Below are 25,329 nucleotides of genomic sequence, written 5' to 3' on the forward strand. Positions count from 1 at the left end.
TTAGAGTCCATAGTCTCTCATGGTTCACCTCCCCTTCCAATTTCCCTCAACTCCCTTCTCCTCTCTGCATCTTTCATGATAGTTACCATCTTTTCTCTTTATTTTTTCTTCTCAAATGAATATACTCTATATCTCTACCTTCTCACCTCTCATTTAGTCCTTAAAGTCTTTAAACAGTGGTCTTCTGGCTTCTTCCCTCAATGTTTAATTGAAATTCCATTAGAAAAGTTTACTAATGATTTCTTCATAGCTAAATATAATGTATACTTTCAGTTTTTCTCTTACTCAATCAGTCTGCTATATTTAATATTGTCCATGATATCTTTTCTTTTCTGGATTTTTAAAAGTAAAGATGACACCTGCTTATTGTAGAAAATGTAAACATTATAGAAAAACATACAAAAGGAAATGATGCCTCCCCAATATGAAGAGATAACTGTTTACATTTGACAAACTATTCACTCAACAATATGTTGTAGATACAGTATTCCACTGTATATGTATACTATAATTCACATAACCTATTTTTAAATTTTTAATAATTTTATGTATGTATGTATGCATGTATGTATGTATTTAGAGAGTGCATGTGAACAGAGGGAGGGGAAGAGGAAGAGGGAGAGAGAATCTCAAGCAGACTCCAAGCTCACCACAGAGCTCAATCGTAGGGCTCAAATGTGGGACTCAGTCCCTTGACCCTGAGATCATGACCTGAGCCAAAATCAAGAGTCAGACATTTAAATGACTGAACCACCGAGGAGCCCCAAACCTGTTTGTTATTGATGGACATTTAGGCTTTTTCCAAATTTTTTTATATTTAAAAATTGCTCAAATGAAATTCATGAACACATACCTTTGAAGATTATTGTCCTCACCTTGAAACTTTATTCTCCTTCTGTGTTTTTCTGTAACTCTTATTTTTTTTTTTCTGATAGCAATCTGGCTCTTAACATTCTAGCTAATTTTCTGAAGTCTTATTTATAAGCTTCACTCTCTCTGGCAACCTCTTGCTTCTTGTTAAATTGGATCCAATGCTCAAGTCTTTTTTCGTTTGAAATCTCCCCAAGGTAATTTAACTTTCTCTCATGTCTTTAGCCTTCACTCAGTGACTGCCAATCCTACATGGCTAACGCAAGTCACATTCCAGAACGCCAACATCCATACATCTAATTTTCTATATGCAGCTTCATTCAGATGTCTCATAGCCACCTCAAACTTTGACTCCAATACTGAATGTAGACCTTTCCTGAAAGTCTGTGCCATTTCCTACATTATCCAGTCATTTGTATTGCCTTTTATCTAGTCTCACAAGCCTGAGTCTTGTCCTTTCCTATTCTCACCCTTTGTATGCAATTAGTCATTAATTTTAGTGTAATCACATCAACATTTCTCATGTATATTCCCCTCTCTATTCAAAATTCTGCTGATTTTATTTTAGACCCTTTCACTTCCTGTCTGCATGAATACATAAGTGATCTCATTGCCTTCATTCTTACTTGCATCCAATCCAACTTCCATGCTATAAAATTGTTTCATAAACACTCAAACATGGCCATATCATTCTATTTAAAATAAGCATTATCTCCCAATTAACTTCACTTTAAGTCTCATAGAATGAATTCCAACATCCTTAGAATCACATCCAAAGTTTTTATGAACTTCTCTTTGCCTGTCTTTCTAGATGATGTCAGGACTAGGTCGGTCTCAAGGAACTGAAGTTAGAATGAATTATGCTATTCTAAGTGTCCAGTAGCAAGAGAACCAGCAAGCTGAATATGAACCAAAGTTTTTAAGGGCTTTTTATAAGGTCAGGGAAACAATAATATCTGATAAATATTTAGAGTATCAGTCAGAATGAAAATGACAGAAAGAACTAAGAGGAGCTGGACAGAACTGAAAGGGAAGGAGAATAATATCATGAACACAACAATTAAATGCAGGAAACTATCACCAAGAGTCCTTGTAACATCTGTGACGTTGAGCTTATGATGAGTAGATATGTTTGGTTGATTTAAAGGGTCAGAATCAGGATGGAAACTGTCCAGAAAAACTATGATATACCTGATCATCTTTTTCTTTTCTTTAAAGGACTTTGTTGGCTTCCTAACAACTATATATTTTAGAGGGGCTCTGTGATAAGGCTATTTCCTCTCTATGTAGCCTTACTTTTAGCCATTGCTTTTTTTTGAAATTTAGACTCCATCAACATGAACACATGGTGCTCTTTCATATTCCTGTTTTTTTTTTTCCCACATTGTGTTTGCTCTGCCTGGAATGTTCTTCATGTCTTCATTTCCAGGGTGAACTTTTATTCTTTAAAACTCCTGTACAGACATCACCAATTCTAGGAAGCTTCTCTAAATGCCCTTTCTCCCAGAGCCATAAACCCATCTATCCATGTTTTTGTTTATTATTGAACCAATATTTATTGAATACTTAATGTTAGCCACATGGCATGCTAGATACTAGAAGCACCATGGTGAATAAGAAAGATTAAACATGGCCTTTACTCTTCTTGGCCTTATATTTAGTGGTGGACACAAACACACATACACACACACACACACATTCAAATAACCAGACAAATGAAATAATCACCAGTTTGATAAGTGTTGTGCATAAAAGATATGAGGAACTGTAATACAGAATAATGTGTATGGGGAAAGGTACAAAGGCAACATGCTTTAATATAAAGTTGATACTTATGAAGTGGCTGGTATTTAACTGTTTCTGTCCCATATAATTGGCAATTTTATGTAGTTCCACCTAATAGTTTCTTTTCGGAGGAATTGACATTTAGAGACCTGGGCACCTGGGTGGCTCAATGGGTTAAGCATCCAATTTTTTTCTTAAGCATTTTATTTATTTATTTAGTTAGTTAGTTAGTTCAGTTAGCTAACATATTAGTTTTTGATGTAGTGTTCAATGATTCCTTAGTTGCATATAACACCCAATGCTCTTCACATCATATGCCTTCCTTAATACCCATCAACCGGTTACCCATCCTCCCACCCCCCTCCCTTCTGTAACCATTCCCAGAGTCCAGAGTCTCTCATGGTTTGTCTCCTTCTCTGATTTCTTCCCATTGAGTTTTCCCTCTCTTCCTCTTTGGTCCTCTGTGCTATTCCTTATGTTCCACATATGAGTGAAACCATATGATAATTATCTTGCTCTGCTTGACTTATTTCACCTAGCATAATACCATCCAGTTACATGCATATTGATGCAAATTGTAGGTATTCATCCTTTCTGATGGCTGAGTAATATTGTATATATGAACCACATTTTCTTTATCCAGTTCATCTATTGAAAGACATCTTGGCTCCTTCCACAGTTTAGCTATTGTGGACATTGCTCCTATGAACACTGGGGTGCATGTGGCCCCTCTTTTTGCTATATCTGTATATTTGGGGTAAATACCCAGTAGTGCAATTGCTGGATCCTGCAGGCTTATGCAGCCATTTGGGAAAGTGTCCAGTTCTTGATTTCAGCTCAGGTAATGATCTCAGGGTCATGAGATCAAGCCCCACATTGGCCTCTGCTCTGGGCATGAAACCTGCTTAAGATTCTCTTTCTCCCTCTGACCACCCCCCCCTCTAAAAATACATACATACATACATACATACAAATAAATAAATAAATAAATAAGCTGAGACCTGAAGAATGGGGTAGCATGGGCCATGATGGCTAAGCTTGGAGCTTATCATGTTCCAGAAACCAAGAGAAGAAAAGATAGAATTGAGTAAAGGGGTGATGAAAGTAAGAGAGATGGGTACCTGGGTGGCTTAGTTAAGTGTCTGCCTTCAGCTCAGGTTATGATCCCAGGGTCCTGTGATGGATCCCCACATCAGGCTCTCTGCTCAGCAGGGTGTCTGCTTCTCCTTCTCCCTCTGCCTATTGCTCTACCTACTGCTCCACCTACTTGGGCTCTCTCTCTCTCTCTATCTCTCTTTGCCAAATAAATAAATGAAATATTTTTTTAAAAATTTAAAAACTAATAAAAAGAAACAAAATGGATCATATAAGACTTTTATAGGAGTCTGGATTTTATTTTCATTAAAATATAAAACCACTGTATTATTTTAAGACCTACTGGTTGTAGTGTGGGGCTGGAATTGAAGAGAGTAAGGGTAGAAATAAAGGTATCAATTAAGAGGTTGATGTAAAGAGACAATATAGTGTTACGTTAGGTGTTCGGGATTTGGAGTCAGGCTGCCTTGGTTTAAATCCTAGTTTGGACATTTTTTAGTTGTTAGTTTATGCAAGTTACTCAAATTCTCTAAGATTCAGTTTCTTCATCTGTGAAATAGGGATAATAATATAATCATCCTCATAGAATTAGTCTAGAGATTAAATGAGATAATCTGTTACAAAACACTAAGCAGTCCCTGGCAGATAATACTTAATTGATAATAGAGATTAATAGTCCAAGTGAAAGATGATGGCATCTGTACTAAATTGGTGACAATATATTTGGAAAAAAGTGAATAGATATGAGACCTATTGTCAAGGCTTAAACAACAGGATATAGTAATGGATTAGATATAAGACTTGAGGGACAGGATTTTTCAGGTAAGACTCCAGGTTTCTGTCAGAGTGGATTGTACTGCACTTTGTTAAGGTGAAGGAGATCTGCCTCATATAGAATTCAGCTGTAGAAATTTATTTCTTTTTATACTACATAAGGCCAAATGAAAGAAAGAAAAGCAGTATCATATAAAATGAAATATTTATTTAAAAATTAAGTAAGTCAGAACCTTACATGAGGTATAAAAAATACTGTATGTTATATTCATACCACAATATCTTAAGTATGCAAAAGTCTTAAATGTGCATATTCTTTTTTCCAAAGGTCTAAGATTTTGAAAATTTCTACTATACTATACTGATAGGTACTGATGAACAATTGAGTTTATGTGTTTATTTTGTCTCATATTAAAGGCATTTTGTAACCATTCCTTCTGCTTCTCTAACAGAATGGAGCCTGCTTGATATACCAGCAGGTGAAGAACCAAAGGATAGTTTATCTTTACTCTTCTTGGCATTGAGAGTCTGCTCTTGGAACGATCAGGCACCATGGGGAAGCGAGATAATCGAGTGGCCTATATGAATCCTATAGCAATGGCCAGATGGAGGGGCCAGACTCAATCTACAGGCCCAACAATACAAGATTATCTGAATCGACCAAGGCCTACCTGGGAAGAAGTGAAGAAACAATTAGAAAATAAAAAGAAAGGCTCCAAGGCATTAGCTGAATTTGAAGAAAAAATGAATGAGAATTGGAAAAAAGAATTAGAAAAAAGTAGAGAGAAATTATTGAGTGGAAATGAGAGCTCTTCTAAAAAAAAAGAAAAAAAGAAAAAGAAAAAGAAGAAATCTTGTCAGTCTTCATCTTCTTCATCAAGCTCTGATTCTTCAAGCAGTTCTGATTCTGAGAATGAGGAAAAAAAACAAGGAAAAAAGAGAAAGAAAAAGAAGAACCATTCATATAAATCATCAGAAAGCTCTACATATGAATCTGAATCAGAGACCAAGGAATCTGTGAAAAAGAAAAAGAAGTCAAAGGATGGCACAGAGAAAGAAAAGTATATTAGAAGTCTCAGCAAAAAAAGAAAGAAGACTTATCCTGAAGATAAACCCTCATCATCAGAGTCCTCATCAGAATCAGATTACGAAGAGGAAGTGCAAGCAAAAAAGAAGAGAAGACATGAAGAGCAAGAAAAATCGACAGAAAAAGCAAAGAAGAAGAAGAAGAAACAGCGCAAGAAACACAGTAAGAAGAAGAAAAAGAAGTCGGGTTCAAGTCACAAGTCAGGATAACAAGAAAAAAAATAAGATTTTCCTGTTTAATAAAGCAACAATTTAAGGAAATATCAACTGTGAATGTTAGGGAATATTTTAAAAAATGCATGAATTTCCCTTTGTTTGTAGAATTATTCCTGACTGAGTGCCAGTCATATGCCACTGTGCCAGAAAGGGCCATAACCATTGCCTGGAGCATAAATATATAATTTTGTTTGTGTGTGTGTTTTCCCTTCCAATGGTTAATTCTTCTGAGAGCTAAAACCCTGTTGTTCCTACTAGTAGTTAAAACATTTGGAATTGAATTAAAATGTTTTAGATAATAATTTTGAGCCCCCAAATATATCTAATTTTAAAATATCTAATTTGGATATATCTTTTTTTTCCCAAGGTTTTATTTGAATTCCAGTTAGTTAACATACAGTGTAATATTAGATTCTGGAGTAGAGTTTAGTGATTCCTCACTTATGTACAATACCCAACAATCATCACAAGTGCCCTCCTTAATACCCATCACCTATTTAACCCATCCCCTCCCCTCCTCCCCAGAGTATCCCTCAGTTTATTCTCTACAGTTAGCATTCTCATTCCTGGTTTGTCTCTCTCTTTTTTCCCTGTATGTCCATCTGCTTTTGGATATATCTTTAAAATATAATCAGAAATATCCAGACAGCTATAGTTGACATTTTTGAAGCGTATAATTAATGATGTCTCAGAATCCTTACTTTTGAAGTTTAGTTTATTTTACTTCTTAATAAACTTTAGTTTACACGGGGAAAGGGCTTGTGGGGGAAAAAGAGTTCGCTACCACTTTGGCTAGCTGAATAGTGTGCCTTTGATATTTACACATCCTATTTTTGCCAGTGCAGCAGCCATTCTTTTCTTATTTAGTGAAATTCTGGAATGTTGTATGCTGCTTCAAGTGAACAAGAAGACAGGAAGGAAAAGTAAGCCCCCAGTTCTATGAAATTTATCTCCACTTCAACAGTACTGAATAATGTTTAGCATTAGAGTGTTACCTTATTTGAATTAACTTTGATACCCTTTGGAGGGGAATCATTTTAAATAAACCCTGGTATTTTTTGATTAATAAAGATTCCAAAATATTTTGCATGTTTTATACTATTAATTTTTGATTATCCAGGGATATTCTACATAACCAGTAATCCTTTTTATATGATTTATGCTTAGGATACAAGTTTGTAATTTCCTAATCTTACTATATTTCATTACTAGGTTTAATTGCACACTTGACAAAATACTTAGCATGTAAAAAGAAGGTTTTTGAAAAAATATTTAATGCCTTCATATTGAAGCTTGTTTATTGTAAGCAAGTTAAGTGCCAGACCTCTAGTACGCTATGTGTCTTGTTACATAAAACTACTGCCAAAATCTTAGTAAGTATGCTGTTTAAAAGCTCAGTGTGTTAAGCATTAGTATTGGATTAAAATAGGAATTCAATTTAGGACATAATGACACCTTTGATCTTCCTGTGTCATATTTTACTAAGATTTGGTGCCTCATGCTTGTTTACCACTAATGCTGAAATGAGTTGAAAGAATTATTTTTATTTTACATATTGATATATCAGAGTAATATGAATCAATTGATGTCTCAGAAAGAACTACCTGTTACAGAGGATGTGCTAATTGTAATGTCATATTTACAAAGTATTTTGGCATGATGAGAGAATCAATAAATTTTTAATAGCTGATTTCACATCAGCTCCCTTGAATCAAAGGTAAAGTTATTATAAAGATAGAGAATACCAAGTAAATAAATATTGGCTTCCCAAATTTTTGCAGTTGAAATGCCGGAATCTCTCAGAAATGCTCTTGAAACATTATAAATGTAATGTCATGTTAGATCATCTTAAAGTTTCATAATTTTACTTGTTTGCTAAAAAAATAATTGCTGATAAAAATATATTTAAGGGATATTTTATATCCACATAGAGTTTTCCAAAATTGTTTTTCATTAAAATATGAAAAAAGCTTATATTATTTGTAGAATATGGCAAAGACATTAACAGCTTACCAAATATCTGTGTGCTCCCATTCACTTCCCAGCCTCTTGTAGTTAGGCAGTGCCATTTGACTACTTCTAGCATAGGGATTGCAGAAATTGTAAACAGAAATAAGGTATCATTTCATAATGGAGCAGCGAAATGTCCTGCATGACCTTCCAGCTCTCTCAGTGTACTCCAAATGGTATACCTACAAGATGGATGCAGACTGTATCTCTTAAGTTACTGTTTATTAGGGACCAGGCCTGGAGAGTTGATGGACTTGCTGTGAACCTTTAGAGAGTAAGAAATAAACTGTTATATGTAAAGCCACTGAGATTTGGGGTCTTTTTTTTTATTACCATAGCATCACCAAGCCTAATTTACTACCATAGCATTCTAGAATGTCTGTTTTGTTATTTACATAAAATAATTCATGGATCTTCTCTCACATCTTTCTTCAGATTGTTTTAGAGGTGAACATTTATGCCATAGTAGAAGGAAATGTTATTTTGTTTTTTGGTTTTTATGTAATAACTGAGGAAGAGAGAGGTTTAGCATAACATTTTATGCTTATCAGCAATGCTGACTGTTGGAAAGTAAGACTATTTCATTATTTCTCTGATTACAGCCAAAATAATATTCCAGTAAATTGTTCAGGGAGGAATTTTTAAAAGCACTCTTGGGGACTTGGTAAGGAAGAGGAATGCTATTTTTTTTTTGGATATAAGTATAGATGATATGGTAAAGCAATATGGAAATATGTAGAGGACAATAGATTAAATAGATTTATGTGAACACTTAATATGTAGCCTCCATATTGAAAACAAAATAATCTATCCCTTATGTGAAAAGCACTGAAGTTTTTATTAGTGACTTGCTTATATGATTCATAAGAAAGTTAAAAATAGAACTACCTTATCCAGCAATGGCTCTACTACATATTTACCCAAAGGTTACAAAAATGCTAATTCAGAGGGGCATATGCACCCAAATGTTTATAGCAGCATTATCTATAGTAGCTAAATTATGGAATAGCCAAAATGTCCAACTGATGAATGGATAAAGAAGATGTGTGTGTGTGTGTGTGTGTGTATCATATATAATCATTCCATTATATTCCATATATATTCCATATAATGGAATATTACTCAGCCACAAAAAAAGAATGAAATCTTGCCATTTACAATGACATGGATGGAGCTAGAGTGTATTATGCTAAGTGAAATAAGTTGCTCAGAGAAAGACACCCACATGACTTCACTCATACATGGAATTTGAAAAGCAAAACAAATGAGCAAAGGGGAAAAAAAGAGACAAACCAAGAAGTAGCCTCTCAATTACAGAGAACAAACTGATGGCTACCAGAAGGGAGGTAGGTGAGGGGATGGTTAAATAGGTGATGGGGATTAAGGAGTACACTTTTGATGAGCACAGGGTGCTGTTTGGAAGTTTTAAGTTACTATATTTTATATCTGAAACTAATATAACACTGTATGTTAACTAACTGGACTTGGATTTCAAAAAAAAAAAAAAAAGGAATATCTTTAGCCATAATATTCAACTAACTTTGGCTATGGGAAGAGAAACAGTGAGAAAATCAACAAGACAGTAGAGGGGAAAGATCAATACAATCTAGTTTAGGAATGTAATCACGAGCACAAAAAGAATTTTAAAGATCTCAGGCTGAAGGGACGCCTGGGTGGCTCAGTGGGTTAAGCCACTGCCTTCGGCTCAGGTCATGATCCCAGAGTCCTGGGATCCAGCCCTGCATCGGGCTCCTTGCTTGGCGGGGAGCCTGTTTCTCTCTCTGCCTCTGCCTGCCACTCTGCCTGCTTGTGTGCTCATGCTCGCTCTCTCTCTCTGACAAATAAATAAATAAAATCTTAAAAAAAAAAGATCTCAGGCTGAAGACAAGGGATTAGATTGAAATTAAGAAGAGTGAATAAAATGCGTTATCTGGTTTTGGATCTTGTAATAGTTTCTTTGTTTATTATAACTTTTTCTGAGGAGAAATTTGCACCTTTGAAAGTTGCACATTGTAACTCTGTAGTCATTTTCCGTTTGATCTTATTTATTTTACAAAAAAATATTGTAGTGTAGGTTTATAGCTACTTTATGAGTCATGAAAATTGTAGTCAGACATTCAAAAACACATATGTATTTTAGAACTGGACTGACTGCTAATTTTTCCTGAGCTGCAAACAGGATGTGTTCTTCAAATGGCTCATCACTTTTACTTGATTCTTTAATAACACCTTAATCTATCTTGTATTAAATAATTATGTACTTATGGGCTCTAGTGGTTTAAAGCACTGGCTTTTGGCTAAGCATTACTTTGAAATTCTCACTCTTCATTTCTTGATATATGACCCTGAGTTCACATCTTTGTACCTCAATTTTCTTAGATACAGTGTCAGAAAAATAATAACATATATCTCTAGGATTGCAATGAGAATAAGACATAATTACATTTAAAGCATTTAACACAATTCCTGGCATATAGTAAATGCATAGTGAGTATTAATTCCCCTTTTCCTCCTCCTACCATCATGATCATCATCATCATCACTATAGTTATTTTTACTATATCATCAACCCCCTACTGTGTTGTAATCTCCTTAAAGGTAGAGGCTGTTTAATCTTTTATCTCTTGCAATGATGGTGCAATGTGTATTGCATATGACAGATGCCTTATGACTTTCATTGAATTGAATTAATTCATCAGACCCTGGGGGATTGGAGAATGTCAGTGAATGCAATGCAACACTATGAGCAGTTGACCTCGGACAACCTGGGGGTTAGTGGCACCAACCACTGTGCAGTCAAAAATTTGTGTATAACTTTTGACTTTTGACTCCCCCAAAACTTAACTACTAATAACCTACTGTTGACCAGAAGCCTTACTGATAACATGAATACTCGATTAACATATATTTTTATCTTATATACATTTTATACTGTATTCTTACAATAAAATAGATATTAAGAAAAGCATAAATTAAAAAATCTTTTAAAAAAAGCATAAGTAAGAGAAAATACACTGTACTTATCAAGGAAAGTCTGTGTAAGCAGACCTGCACAATTCAAACCCATGCTGTGCAAGGGTCAACTGTCTCACTTTCTAACTGCTTTTATTGAGATGTAACTCACATATGATATGATTCAACTTCTTAGTGTATACAATTCAACGTTTCTAGTATATTTACTGATACATGCAATCATAACTACAATCAATGCTAAAACATTTTAATCATCTCCAAAAGAAACTCCATATCCTCTCCTCCCTACTACCCCCAGCCTCTTTATCCTACCCCGCCCTAAGCGACTACTAAATACTTTTTGTCTCAATAGATTATCCTCTTCTGAAAATATCATATAAATGGAAATACACAATATGGTCTTTTGTGACTGGTTTCATTAATATAACAGTATTTTCAAGGTTCATCGGTTTTGTAATATGTAACAAGAATATTTATTTTTTTAAATTTTTTATTTCTTTTCAGCGTAACAGTATTTAACAAGAATATTTATACCAAGATAAAATGAAAGAAAATCTAGTACATCCTACCAAGTCTCTGCTAAAACCAGAGAAACACCACATTCCATAGACATGCCTGGCATCATTAATATCACTTGCACTGCTTTAAAAATCCTGAATATACAGTATACTATTTGAGGGATTATATTTTCTGGATGTAAAAGTGTTCAAATAAGGATTCATAAGAAGAAGTTGGATCAGTTTTTGTGATGGAGTCTAATAACAATGATACAATATTAGTTTGACTTTGTGCTCAGAAACTTGGGAAGCATAGAATTGTTTTAAGGAGAGCTTGCATATGGTAATACTCCCTCCAATTAGCTACTACTTTGAATGGTTCAATCAAGAATTCTACATAATATTTTTAGATGTCTTTTCCCAGAAGCTGTTTATTAAAATTAAATGATTACATTATTAGTGATATTGCTATTATAAATCATCTAATTTCCAGTTATTTTTAGCAACTTGTTGCTCATGGGAAGAAAGTAAATCTCTTACTTTTTCCTTGCATTTGGGCTGGAATGAAATTTATAAAATTACTTTATACACTACAAAATGGTCACCATGTCCCCTATCTTACTGAGAATTCAAAATGTTATATAGCTCTATGGAAATTTACAAAATAGAAATAGAAATTAACTTATTAACCATTAAAATAACCACTTGTAAAAAAAATAAATAAAATCTTAAAAAAAAACCACTTGTATCACTTGAAATGGTTATAGTAAATCATCAAATATTTACAGACTTCATTTTTCAAAAAATCTTGATCAAATATTTTAGTAATAATACTCTCTAAGAATAGCTAATGAAAATATGGCTTTGTAAAAGCCAGGCTTTATCCATACAAGGAGAAAATTCTGGATAGTTTAAGTCTCTACATTTGATTCGTACATCCTGCTGAGTGACAGGCTCACAGATAATGAGGTCAGCATTCCCTTCATTCAGACTATCCCCTTATAGTTTTAGACTCCTGTGAAATTGCACCAAAGAACATGAGACAATAATGCTTACAACATAGGAGAGCTTTTATTTACCTATTTATTTTTACTAAAGTTGTCAGATTATGTACTACTTTTACAAAAATCCTATTTCACAGAAATAACTCTAAAGGATATCTCTAAAACTGTTTTGTTTATACTAAAAATTAAGGTTTTCTATCTGTTGCCATACCCTTTCCTTTGAAGATTTAAATACATAAGATCCCCACTTATTCTGTGAAGGACTATCATAGACAATCAAATCTTACACTAAAGAAAAGGAACTTTGGGGGCGCCTGGGTGGCTCAGTTGGTTAAGCAACTGCCTTCAGCTCAGGTCATGATCCTGGAGTCCTGGTATCGAGTCCCACATTGGGCTCCCTGCTCAGCAGGGCATCTCCTTCTCCCTCTGACCTCTCCCCTCTCATGCTCTCTCTCTCAAATAAATAAGTAAAAACTTAAAAAAGAAAAGAAAAGGAACTTTGTATGATCTCATCCCCAACTTCATGTCAGGACTGCTGATGCATATGGTTAAAATAAGCTTAGGGACAGGAAGATGACAGTGAGATAGGAGGAACCTAGGCTCACCTCGTTCCACAAGCATGGCTAGATAACTATGAAATCATCCTAAATATCCCAGAAATCAACCTGAAGACTGATGGGGAAAATTACAGAACCAAAGAGAGAGAAGAGGCATTATTGAAGAAGGTAGAAAGTTCAGAGACATGCTTTATGGGATAAAGGAATCCTGGCTGCTGTGCAGGGGAGGGAGCCATGATCACTAAGAAGGGTGAGATAGAAAAAGAGAGGGAGATAGAGGAGCACACAGGGGAATACATAAGAAAAACATTTCCCCATAGCCACTGTCTAGAAAAACAAGAGCGGATGAATTTTGTGAGTGCTTACAACCACTGGGGCTTAAAGCCTAGAGTTATAAAATTCAGTGGGCTTGGCTGGGATAACACCTACAGGGCACTGTGCTGTTCTTGGACAGAAGGCAGGCAAACAATGGGGACAGACAGCATGGAAACAACAAACAAAAGAGTGCCTGGGACACAAAGTGCAGAGATTATTTGTTCTTGTCAGAGCCTATCATTGAGAGGCAGCTTTCCTGGAGATACCTCTCCAGGAACAAAGGACCTGGCCAGCACCATTTCTCTCCCCAGCCCTCTGCATGAACACAGAGCCACCTACAGAAAGTTGTGCAGCTCAGACATTGGCTGCCTAAATTTATTACTAAGCTCCATACTCTGTGCTGTAGTAGAACTACCCTTTTCAGTAAAGCTTACCACAGTTCCAGTGTGGCAGTTCCCTCCTCCAGGAGACTAGAACAAACCCCTTCCCAAACCACATCTCCTGACCAGAGAATTTTGCAGGTCCTTAGTTCAGGTGGAGGCAGTAACATGTTTCATTTCACAAGCAGATCAAAACACACCTAGTTAAAGCTCCCCACATTCAGACCAGGGACCAAACACTGCCCACAGCAGGCAAGAAGAGCTCCTGCAGGAAATTGGCCTGCAGGATAAACCAGCTAGAGCACAACAGAGCACACACAGCCCACAACAGAGACAGTCTCTGAAGTACCAGGCCCGGGGCAGTACATGACCTCCTCTTCATAAGGTCATTATTTCCAGAAGCAAAAGACATAAGTGGCTTTTCTAACACAGAAGAAGGTAGACACTTAGACAAAAATGCCACAATGGAGATATTTATCCCAAATGAAGAACAAGATAAGGTCATGGCCAGAGCTCTAAGGGCAACAGATATAAATAACATGACTGATGGAGGATTAAAGCAATGATCATAAGGATATTCACTGGACTTTGGAAAAGAATGGAAGACATCAGGGATAGCCTCACCACAGAGATAAAAGAGTTAAGAAAGAATCAGAGGTGAAGAGTGCAATAAATGAGATTAGAAACACAATTGATGTAAAAAACAGCAGATTGGAAGTACCAGAGGAATGAATTAATGACCTAGAAGACAAAGAAATGGAAGGTAATGAATCAGAACAAAAGAGAGAGAAATTATGCAAAATAAGAATAGACTTAGGGAATTTAGTGACTCCATCTAATATGGTAACATTCATATTATAGGAGTACCAGAAGAATAGTAGGAAAAGAAGGCAGATAAATATATGAAGAAATAATAGCTAAAAATTTACCTAATATAGGGAATGGAACACATCCAGTAGACATAGAGAACTATCAAAATCAACAAAAGCAGACCAACACCAGTACATATTATAATTAAACTTGCAAACTTCAGTGATACAGAGAGAAATCGTAAAAGCAATGAGATAAAAGAAGTCAGTAAGTTACAAGGGACAGCCCAAAGGGCTAGCAGGAGATTTCTCAACAGAATCATTGCAAGCCAGAAGGGAAGGGCATGATATACTCAAAGTGCTGAATGGAAAAAGTCTGGAGCCAATAATGCTTTATCCAGCAAAGCCATCATTCAGAATAACAGGAGAGAGAACGAGTTTCCCAAACACAAAAACTAAAGGAGATCATGACCACTAAATCAACCCTGAAAGAAATATTAAAAGGGACACTTTGAGTAGGAAGGAGAGACAAAAAGTGATGCCATAATAGTAGGAAACACCAAAGCAGTAAGGTGAAGATTTCTGTAAATAATCAGTCAAGGAACTCACAAAAAAAGATATAAAATATAATAACATATCTGAAATGTGGGCAAGAGATGAGAAAATAATGGGTTTAAACATAAATTATCATCAACTTAACATCAACTTTCTGCTATACACAGAAAAGATTATATACCTAAAGGAGTTAGAAAAGTAACAAGAAACAAAACTTGAACAGAACGAAGGAAATATAGAAACAAACAAACAAAAAAAGAACATATCAATGAAACTAGGATCTGGCTCTTTAAAAAAAAATAAAATTGATAATCTTTTACCCAGACTTATTAAGAAAAATAAAAGAAAGAAAATCACAAATGAGAGAGGAGGACTAACAACTAAGACCACAAAAATACAAACAATTGTAAGAGAATATTACGGAAAATTATGTTCCAACAAATTGGACAACCTAGAAGAAATGGATAAATTCCTAGAAATATATAAATGACCAAAACTGAAACAGGAAGAAGTAGAAAATCTGAACAGACCCATAACCAGCAAAAATATTGAATCAGTAATAAAAAATCTCCCTACAAACAAAAGTCCAGAACCAGAAGTCTTCATAGGAAAATTCTACCGAACACTTAAAGTAGAGTTAAAACTTACTCTTCTCAAACTATTAAAAAAAAGTAGTAAAGGAAGGAAATCATCCAAATCCATTCTATAAGGACAGCAATACTCTGATAACAAAATCAGATAAGAACTCCACTAATAAAGAGAACCACAGGCCAATATCCCTGATGAATATGGATACAAAGATTCTCAATAAAATGCTAGTAAGCCAAATCCAACAATACATTAGAAAAATCATTCATTGGGTGCCTGCGTGGCTTAGTGGGTTAAAGCCTCTGCCTTCAGCTCAGGTCATGATCTCAGGGTCCTGGGATCGAGTCCCACGTCAGGCTCTCTGCTCAGCAGGGAGCCTGCTTCCCTTCCTCTCTCTCTGCCTGCCTCTCTGCCTACTTGTGATCTCTGTCTGTCAAATAAATAAATAAAATCTTTTAAAAAAAAGAAAAAGAAAAGAAAAATCATTCATCATGATCAGGTAAGATTTATTCCTGGGTTGCAAGTGTGGTTCAATATTCACAAAACAATGTGAGACATCACATTAGTAAAGGATAAGAACCATGTGATCCCTTCAATAGGTGCAAAAAAAGAATTTGACAAAATAAAGCATCCATTCATGACAAAACCCTCAAATAAGTACAGTTAGAGGGAGCATGCCTCAACATTATCAAGGCCATATAGGAAAAACCCACAACTAATATCACCCTAAATGGGGAAAAAATGAAACCTTTTCTTCTAAGTTCAGGAATAAGACAAGGATGTCCACTGTCACTACTGTTATGTAGCATAGTACTGGAAGCCATACATTCAGCAGTCAGATAACTAAAAGGAAAAAAATGGCATCCAAATTGGTGAAGAAGTAGTAAAACTTTCACTGTATTCAGGTGACCTAATACTATAAACAGAAAACCTGAAAGACTCCACAAAAAAACTGCTAGGACTGATATATGAATTCAGTTAGGTAGCAGGACACAAAATCAATGTACAGAAATCTATTGCATTTCTACATGTCAATAATGAAACAGCAGAAAGAAAAATTAAGGGAACAATCTGATTTACTATTGCACCAAAACCCATTTGCTACCTAAGAATAAACCTAGCCAAAGAAGTAAAATACCTGTACTCTGAATACTGTAAAACACTGATGAAAGAAATTGAAGAAGACACAAAGAAATGGAAAGACATTCCATGCTAAGGCATCAGAAGAATGAATATCATTAAAATATAATACCCAAAGCAATCTACACATTTAATGGAATCCCTATCAAAATAGCAATAGCATTTTTCACAGAGCTTGAACAAATAATCCTAAAATTTTTATGGAAACACAAAAGACCTTGAATAGCCAAAGCAACCATGAAAAAGCAAAGCAAGGCTGGGGGCATCACCATTCCAGACTTCAAGTTATATTACAAAGCTGTAGTGATCAAAACAGTATGGTACTACAAAACCAGACACTGACTTAAGTATTTAGTTATCAGTATATCTCATTTTCAACCCATCTACTCCACATTCTAATCTTTATTCAATTAGTTTACCTAATTTTGTTTTTAAGTTATATCCCATTTTCTCCTTATCTCAAACTTCACAGGATTAGTTTATCTAGAGTTTCAGATATAATCCACAAGAACACATTTTCCTTTATTATAACATTTTCACTAGGATAACGATTTTACCAGTACAACAAACTTAATAGAAAGTGAAGAATCATAGTTAAAACCTCATTACATCTTTAACAAATGAACAAGAGGGAAACCAATGAATAAAATGCATGACCTAGTATAAATGAAAATAACCTCAATATTTTGGTACACAAGAACAAGATAAAAACAAAAGAATAAATATGAACCCAAATTTTGAAACTTTTAAAAAGACATATTATGGCCATTAGTCACTGCTCCTGTCTGATGCCCAAAATTTCTAGACTTAAGAATCCAATATAAGCTCAATAATTCTTTATAAAATTGCATAAATCTTTAACAATCAATTCTAAAGATGAGTGCAATCAGCTAACAGGACAAAGTTTGATTACCCCCAATATATGTCCATATATGCATGTGATGGCTCATACCCACTCAGCCATAAACAGTAGGCTACACTGCCTGGAAGATGTAGGAGAACCACATGGGGTACTACAATAAACTAGGGCTAGTAACAATTAGCCACTTCTAGGCCTGAAGGGCCTAGAACTATGAAGGTGAGAGTTGCATAGAGGAAACCACCTTGAGCTGAGCATGGTCACAGTCAGCCTGAGTTGATATTTCAGGGAACAAATACCCTGATCTTACTTCCCTCCTTTCTTCTGATCTCCTATCCTGGTTCCTCATTACCTGAACTCATCTGGGAATCAGAAGTCATGGGATCTCATTGATAAAGCCCATATAAGTCAGCTCCCAGAGCACAGAGCCAGTTAAAGGGCAGTGGAGAGTAGAGCTTCAGGGGCAAATAAGATACCTTACTGCCCACCCCCTTTTGCACCTCAACATCTATGTTTGTCCTTCTGAGTGAAAATTTCATGTCTGCATCCTTGCAGGGTGATGTCACTTTGGTTATACTCCATCTAAAATATTAGCCACTATTGACATTATTCATTAATATAGTGGTGGAGGTAGTGGGGGAAGAAACACAAAGCATAGTGTTACATTTTTCTCCTGTGTAACTATTCATGAAACTAAATTGTTAACTATGGCTGCCTTTTCTCTCTCATTCTATGCTCCCCTTGCCCTCTGCCAACAACTAAATGGATGAGACTCTTTACCTTGTTGAGTGTAACAAACCTTTATTCCTGAAGGATCTGAGTCCTGTGGTTCTTCACTTATTGGGTTGCAGCAGTTTTCAGTGATGATGACAGTTGGGCAAGGGAGTATTAAGAGAGTGCCTCTTGTTACTCTCTTGCCAAACTGTGAAGTCCCTGGATTTTAAGCATAACCTCTCAGTCCCAGCTTCTAGCAAAAACCCAATTCTTCCCTAAATTTAGAATCAACTGCCTAGTCCAATACAGTGATTTCCTTCTTTGTCTTCTGGTTTAGGGGCATGAACAAGTCAAAAACAGTCATGAAGTAGTCTCTACTTCCCACCCATCATACCTATGAACTTATTTCCTAGTGGGAATTCTTCCCTTGTGCACTCGGATTTCCAAACCTACCATGCCCAAGACTACGGGAATTGAAGCAAAAGTTCTTCAAGAATATTATGATCTTTAATAATAGGATGGTCCTCTCCCACCCACAACCTAGTTCCTGGTTATGGGAGAAATTGCACTATTTACTGACCACTGATTTAAGGCATATATTGCACATTTTAGGACAACACACCAAACTTGCATATTGTTTCTCCTATTTTTCATAACAAATGAATCTTCAGCAGACCACATGAGACACATAATAAACCAGTGAATTCTTTAGGTATAAAACCATTGCTATAAAATGTATTCCCTAGTTGGAGATAATATCATGTGGGATACCATGGTGATTGATAAAGGCATACTATAAATCCATGAACAGTGGTGCTGGTAAAATATTTCCAGGCAGAAAAAGGAAATCAATATCCAGTATATGTATCTATACCATCAAGGACAAAGTGTTGCCTCCTCCATAAGAGGAGGGGCCCAATTATATTAATCTGACACCAGATAGCCTGCTGGTCTGTTGGAGATGATAACATATTAGGAGGTCAATGTTGGCTTCTGCCATGAGCAGGCTGGGCACTTAGAATTGGTGGTAGCCAAATCAGCTCTGGCAATGGAAAGACACACTATATTATTGAACCCATGCATTGAATCTACCCCTGTCACCATGTATACTTTGTACATAAGCCTATTGAATAAGCATGTGTGACTGGGGAAAGAGGCTGACTAACCAAAAGAGTAGGTCATCTTGTCCATGTGATTATGGAGAATCTCCCCTGACATGGATGCCCCCTGGTTGGTATTTGATAAGATATGAATGCCTTCATACTCTTAGCTCATTTGAAGAGGTCTGTCCAAATGCCTCCCCCCTCCCAGACTTTCTTGTCACTGATTTTGCAATTCTGGTCTTTCTAAATCCCTAACCAATCCATTAGACTTTGCTCATAAATTTATGTAGATACTTCAGGCCATCTTTATTTCCACTGATGTGCAAAGTCAATATACTACCAAATATTCTGCCTACTGGAAGACTTTCCCTTCAGCGATTTTCACAGCCATTTCTTCTAGGTGGTATTTTCATACCATGAAAATCCATCTATAAATCAGTTCTATGTATTTCCCTCCTCATTAACTATTCATAAGGAACTCCTCATAAGCTAATGGGTGTGTTTGAGAGAGAAATGGTAAAGCAGTACAACCAGGTACTTTGAGAATCTGAAATATCTGCTCATAATTTTAATAGACTTTATTAATAGAGAATTTTAGGTTCATAGCAAAATTGAGTAGAAAGAACAAATGTTCACATATTCCCCCCATATGCATAGCCTCCCCTATTATCAACATCCAGCACCAGAGTGGCAAATTTGTTACAACTGATGAACTTATATTGGTAGATTATTATCACCCATAGTTTACATTAGAGTACACTTGGTATTGTATAGTCTGTGGGTTTGGACAAATGTATGATAACATGTATCCACCATGTATCCACCATTATAATTTTATAAAAATAGTTTCATTGCCCTAGAAATACTCTGTGCTCTGCCTATTTATTTCTCCTTTTCCCTCAACCCCTGACAACCACTGATTACTGTCCCCATAGTTTTGCTTTTGCCATATGCCATATAGTTGGAATCATATAATATATAGAATTTTCAGATTGGCTTCTTTCACTTAGTAATATGTATAGTAAGTTTCTTCCCTGTCTTTTTGTGGCTTGGTCATTCATTTCTTTTTAGTGCTAAATAATGTTCCATTGTCTTGATATACCACAGTTTATTTATCCATCCACTTACTGAAGGACATTCTGATTGTTTACAAGTTTTAGCAATTATGATTAAAGCTGCCATAAACATTCATGTGCAAGTTTTCACATGGACATCTTTTCAATTCATTTGGCTACATACCATGGAGCATGATTACTGAATCATCTTCTCCTAATATTTCTTTTTCCTTCCAGATCTGCTTACTTCCATTTTATTGTGATATACGGCTATGCACATCCAAATTTATGGGTATGCGAATCATCATCAGTTTACAATGAGCAATACAATCTCTTCTAGGGTCCATTCTTAAACCAGGAACTGTTTTTTTTTTTTTAAAGATTTTATTTATTTATTTGACAGACAGAGATTACAAGTAGGCAGAGAGGCAGTCAGAGAGAGGAGGAAGCAGGCTTCCTGCTGAGCAGAGAGCCCGATGCGGGACTCGATCCCAGGACCCTGGGATCATGACCTGAGCTGAAGGCAGAGTCTTTAACCCACTGAGCCACCCAGGCGCCCCCCAGGAACTGTTTTTTAAATGGTGAATAGAATAAGGTAAGACCTTTCTCCTCAACCAAAGTGTTCTGTGCTATTATCTTCCCTTTGTGGTCTGGAAGAGGCTCTCTTTCTGCTGCAGAAACTTCCCATACCTTTGGGACCTCTAGTTCATAAAGCCTTGGTAGTGTAACATACTGCACTATAGCCTGGAATGGATGGAGAGCCCATTGATTTCTAGAACCCAATTAAAATCAGAAGCTTTAGACTACCAGTGACTCTGTCAGAGCAGCATAACTCTTTTACGTTGCCTCCCAAACCAAAAAGATCCACCAAGCACTATGTTTATTTGTGTGTGTGTGTGTGTGTGTGTGTGTGTGTGTGTGTGTGTTTGTGTGTGTGGTGAGTGGTAAAATGTGAAGCAACTTGTCTGTTGTTTTGGAAAGAAATATTCCAATATATCCAAGACCAGAGGACTCCTAGAAGCCTTACTAATGTGGCAGGTCCTAAACTTTTGCATAGTTTATCTCCTACTTTCTATTTGCCAGACATATGAATATATGTCTTACTAAGACATAGAACCCAGCCAAAATGAACCTCAAGGATGAGATTTATATAATACCAGAACAAAGACAAATACACAGAAACACTGACAGAAGAAAAAGATGGGAGGGTGGTTATAAATCCTCAATATGGGCGAGGAAAGTTATTTTGATTCTTCCTGGGTGTACTTGATATCTTTGTTAAGACTCAACTTTCCAGAGCTAAAGGGAGATTAAAACTGGTTTATATATAGGGGTAGTATTGATTAGGGAAAGAGGATTACCTTGAAACTTATATCTATATGTATATATAAAAAAATAAAATAGAAAAGAAAAAAGAAAAATACAGGTATATGTATGAAAAACAGTTCAGGTTAAAAGGTTATTATGGAATATGTTGTATTAAACCTCTAGCTGTAATAGTAAGTAGGTTAAAAAATTTAAAAGAACAAGAATAGTGAGAACAAATTTAAAAAAATGTATCTATGAAATATAGCAGGTTCTAGGCCAATACCGGGAGCTTAATATATTGTTTTCCCCTGATATTGGGATTTTACATTTTTATGGGGACCCTGTGGTGGTTGGCCTCCTGTTCTTTTGGCTGGCTTTCTGGGGGAGGGGACTGCCACATTGTTTTTTCAGTCAGTCTTGCTTGGGTTGGGTCCTCCTGCCTCCTATCAAGGGGCTGGGCTCTGTGGAAACTGGTTTTTCAAGGTTTGTTCCCTGGAGGTTTTTGATCTTTGGCAGATTTTTGTGTCTTTTTGGAGGTTTAGTGGAAAGCAGACTGCATCCAGACCTCTGTCTCAGAGAGAAGCTTCAGTCTGCTCCCCTTTGAGTGGCCCAGTACACACAGACTCCCCCTCTGCAAACTCCGCTGAGCTGTGCAACCTCCCACAGGCAGTGCACGTCCCCAGCCACCATCTCAGGGGTCGCCCAAAGTGCCCGCCTCTCCCTGCACCCCCGTGCCAAAACCGCGAGTGATAATGGTCCAAGGAGCCTACTTCCAGTGGCTGCCTCTGCCAGGACTGCTCTCTGGGGTAGTTCCTTCAAGTCTGGGCTGGGAGTGTTCAGACTCTTGTCCTTGAGACCAAGGGCTAGCGCCTGAAGGGAGCACTCTAAGGTGTGTGCGGGTGGGGAGCAGCACTTCAGACCCTGGTCTTGTAGTGAGCGCAGAGTGCAAAAGGCTGTGGTTCAAGAGAGCACCCACCAAACTCCCTCAAGGCACACAACCCTGGGGGCTCCAGGACCAGGAACTGGAGGCTCCGATGCTGCATCCTCGCTGGCATGGTGGTCCTGGGCGGTGGCTGTCCTGGGTCCATGGGCCCATGTCCATGACCATCTGATTCCATCAGTTGCCCTTTAAGATCTTTTGCTTTTTTATGGCCACAGTTGCCAAACTGTGGAAAGAATCAAGATGCCTTTCAACAGATGAATGGATAAAGAAGATATGGTCCATATATACAATGGAGTATTATGCCTCCATCAGAAAGGATGAATACCCAACTTTTGTATCAGCATGAACAGGACTGGAAGAGATTATGCTGAGTGAAATAAGTCAAACAGAGTCAATTATCATATGGTTTCACTTACTTGTGGAACATAAGGAATAACACGGAGGACATTGGGAGATGGAGAGGAGAAGTGAGTTGGGGAAAATCGGAGGGGGAGACAAACCATGAGAGACTGGGCTCTGAGAGACATACTGAGGGTTTTGGGGGGTGGGGGGGTGTTGAGCCTGGTGATGAGTATTGTGGAGGGCACATATTGCATGGAGAACTAGGTGTGGTGCATAAACAAAGAATTTTGGAACACTGAAAAAATAAAATTAAATTTAAAAAAAGATTCAAGATATAACATATATTTATTACTATAGATTTGAATAAAAAAAACTTGAAAGTTTGAATGCCAGTAGGTTATATGTCCATAGATCTTTGAGTTTTGATATGGCCTTTCCCAAAGGTAATGGGATGAAAGGCAGAGACTGTGTTTCAGACTCCTCTGATATGGCCAGGTCCTTATTCTACATGACCATCATATGTATGGTGTGCTTCTATGAGGCAGTAGTAAGTAAAGGGGGACTTATAACCACCAACTCGTTTGTATCCTAGGTGAGCCTGGCTCACTAGGGTCCAGAGGTGCTTTGTGTTCCAGAAGCCCAGAGATTTTCTTCCTAAACAACTGTTGGTCAGAACCCAGGGCTGATAAGTTTATAGAACTAACTTAAGGAGAAAATGGCCAGCTGCATGATGTGGTATGAAAAACACAATGTTAAACAATATACCCTCTCAAAAGTCTTCTTTTGGAATCCAATTATTTCTAGGAGGATACTAAAAGTACTTGATATATAGAACTTCTTTATTGGTAATCTTTAGTATATATGATATTTCTTTTTCTGGAATAGAAGAGCAGTAAGTGTAACAGGAAAGCGCTTGATAGCTAAGAAATAAGAGAAATAAGTTTAACAAATATTTTAATAGATAAGAGGTGGGTGGTAGATGAGTTAAATAGGTGATGGGGATTAAGGAATGCACTTGTGATAAGCACCAGGTATTGTATGGAAGTGTTGGATCACTATATTGCACATCTGAAACTAATATTACACTGTATGTTAATTACATTGAATTTAAATAAAAATTTAAAAAATAAAGTATAAACGGCTATTGAAAATCAGGCAGTATGGTTAATAAGATGTATAAAATAAAAATTTCCTACCCTTCTTTCAAAAAAATGATAAGATACACTGTGTCAAAAGTCACTGTGACATAATTTATATTTTTATCCAGAACCAGTTGTAAAGATTGTTCAATGGATTTTCCTGATGACCTAGTGACTTTTGCTTTGGCTCATAGTCATACAAACTAGCTATCTTTAAACAAAAATATCTGCTTTGGATTATGTGGGAATAGCATATCATTCTCTTTCACTCTCTTCTTTGAGATAAGTGAAACCATTACACTGGCATGGAATAAGAATTGCTTATACTTCCAAGCACGTAACCACATATTTTGCCAGACAGTGCAAGGCATGCTGCCCCACAAGACCAAGTAAAGTCAGGCTTCCCTGAACCACCTCAAGGTGTTTGTTGGGATACTGCTACCCTATGACAATAAAAAGTGAATGGTGGTTTCTGCTGCCCTCAAGGTTGTGCATCTGAAACCTACAGAAACGTTTGCTTACCAGGGCCACCTGGCTCATGAGGTTTCCTGGAAGCACCAGGCAATAATAGCCACCCTGGAGGAGAAGAGGAAGGAAAAGGCCAAGAGCCATTACTAGAAGAAAAAGCAACTTGTGAGGCTATGGAAACAGTCCAAAAAGACATGAAGAAAATTGACAAGTACAGAGAAGTCTTCAAGACCCACAGGCTTCTGGTCTGAGCCTGAAAAAAATGGACTGTTTATTATTAAAAAAATGGAAAAAATAGAAAAAATCTAGTCAAGCAAAAACCTTGACTATTTCTAGCTTATCTTATTATAATGATACTGATTCAATATATGAAAACCTTATGTTATTACATTGGGTTTATGCTTATCTCCTGAATTAAAAGCAAATCATTCTGATAATGTGTTCTTCTGGGTCCACCTAACTCTAAATTACTTAAAGATGACCAATTTCACTGATCCCATGGTACTAAGCTACCTAAGAGATGGCAACTGCTTTTCCTGAAGTGTAAGCTCCTTTAGGGCAGGAAGTAGATATAATTCCTTTCTGAACGCTCAGTGCCCTGTGCAGTGTCTGGCACAATGGAAGGGAGCAAGAATTTTTTTTTAAACTAACTGTTTTAACTGCCTTATGTGAGCTTACAGAGGGAAAGAGGGATAAAAGGGAATAATAATATCTAAAAATGAGTTATGTCCAGAGTAGATTTTA

At 36.5% G+C, this 25,329-nt stretch overlaps 1 protein-coding gene and 1 pseudogene across 1 annotated transcript; both read left to right on the forward strand.

The window, feature by feature from the left end:
- The first annotated feature begins 5,076 nt into the window (after positions 1-5,076).
- LOC111159236 (family with sequence similarity 133 member A) lies at positions 5,077-5,820 on the forward strand. Its single transcript, XM_022521674.1, has one exon. The coding sequence runs from the start codon at positions 5,077-5,079 to the stop codon at positions 5,818-5,820; it is 744 nt and encodes a 247-aa protein (XP_022377382.1).
- A 4,733-nt stretch (positions 5,821-10,553) lies between these two features.
- On the forward strand, positions 10,554-24,836 carry LOC111159193 (annotated as a pseudogene).
- Positions 24,837-25,329: the final 493 nt, after the last annotated feature.

This window comes from Enhydra lutris, unplaced genomic scaffold (assembly GCF_002288905.1).
Source record: "Enhydra lutris kenyoni isolate GAN:26980312 unplaced genomic scaffold, ASM228890v2 scaffoldscaffold67, whole genome shotgun sequence".
Lineage (NCBI taxonomy): Eukaryota > Metazoa > Chordata > Mammalia > Carnivora > Mustelidae > Enhydra > Enhydra lutris.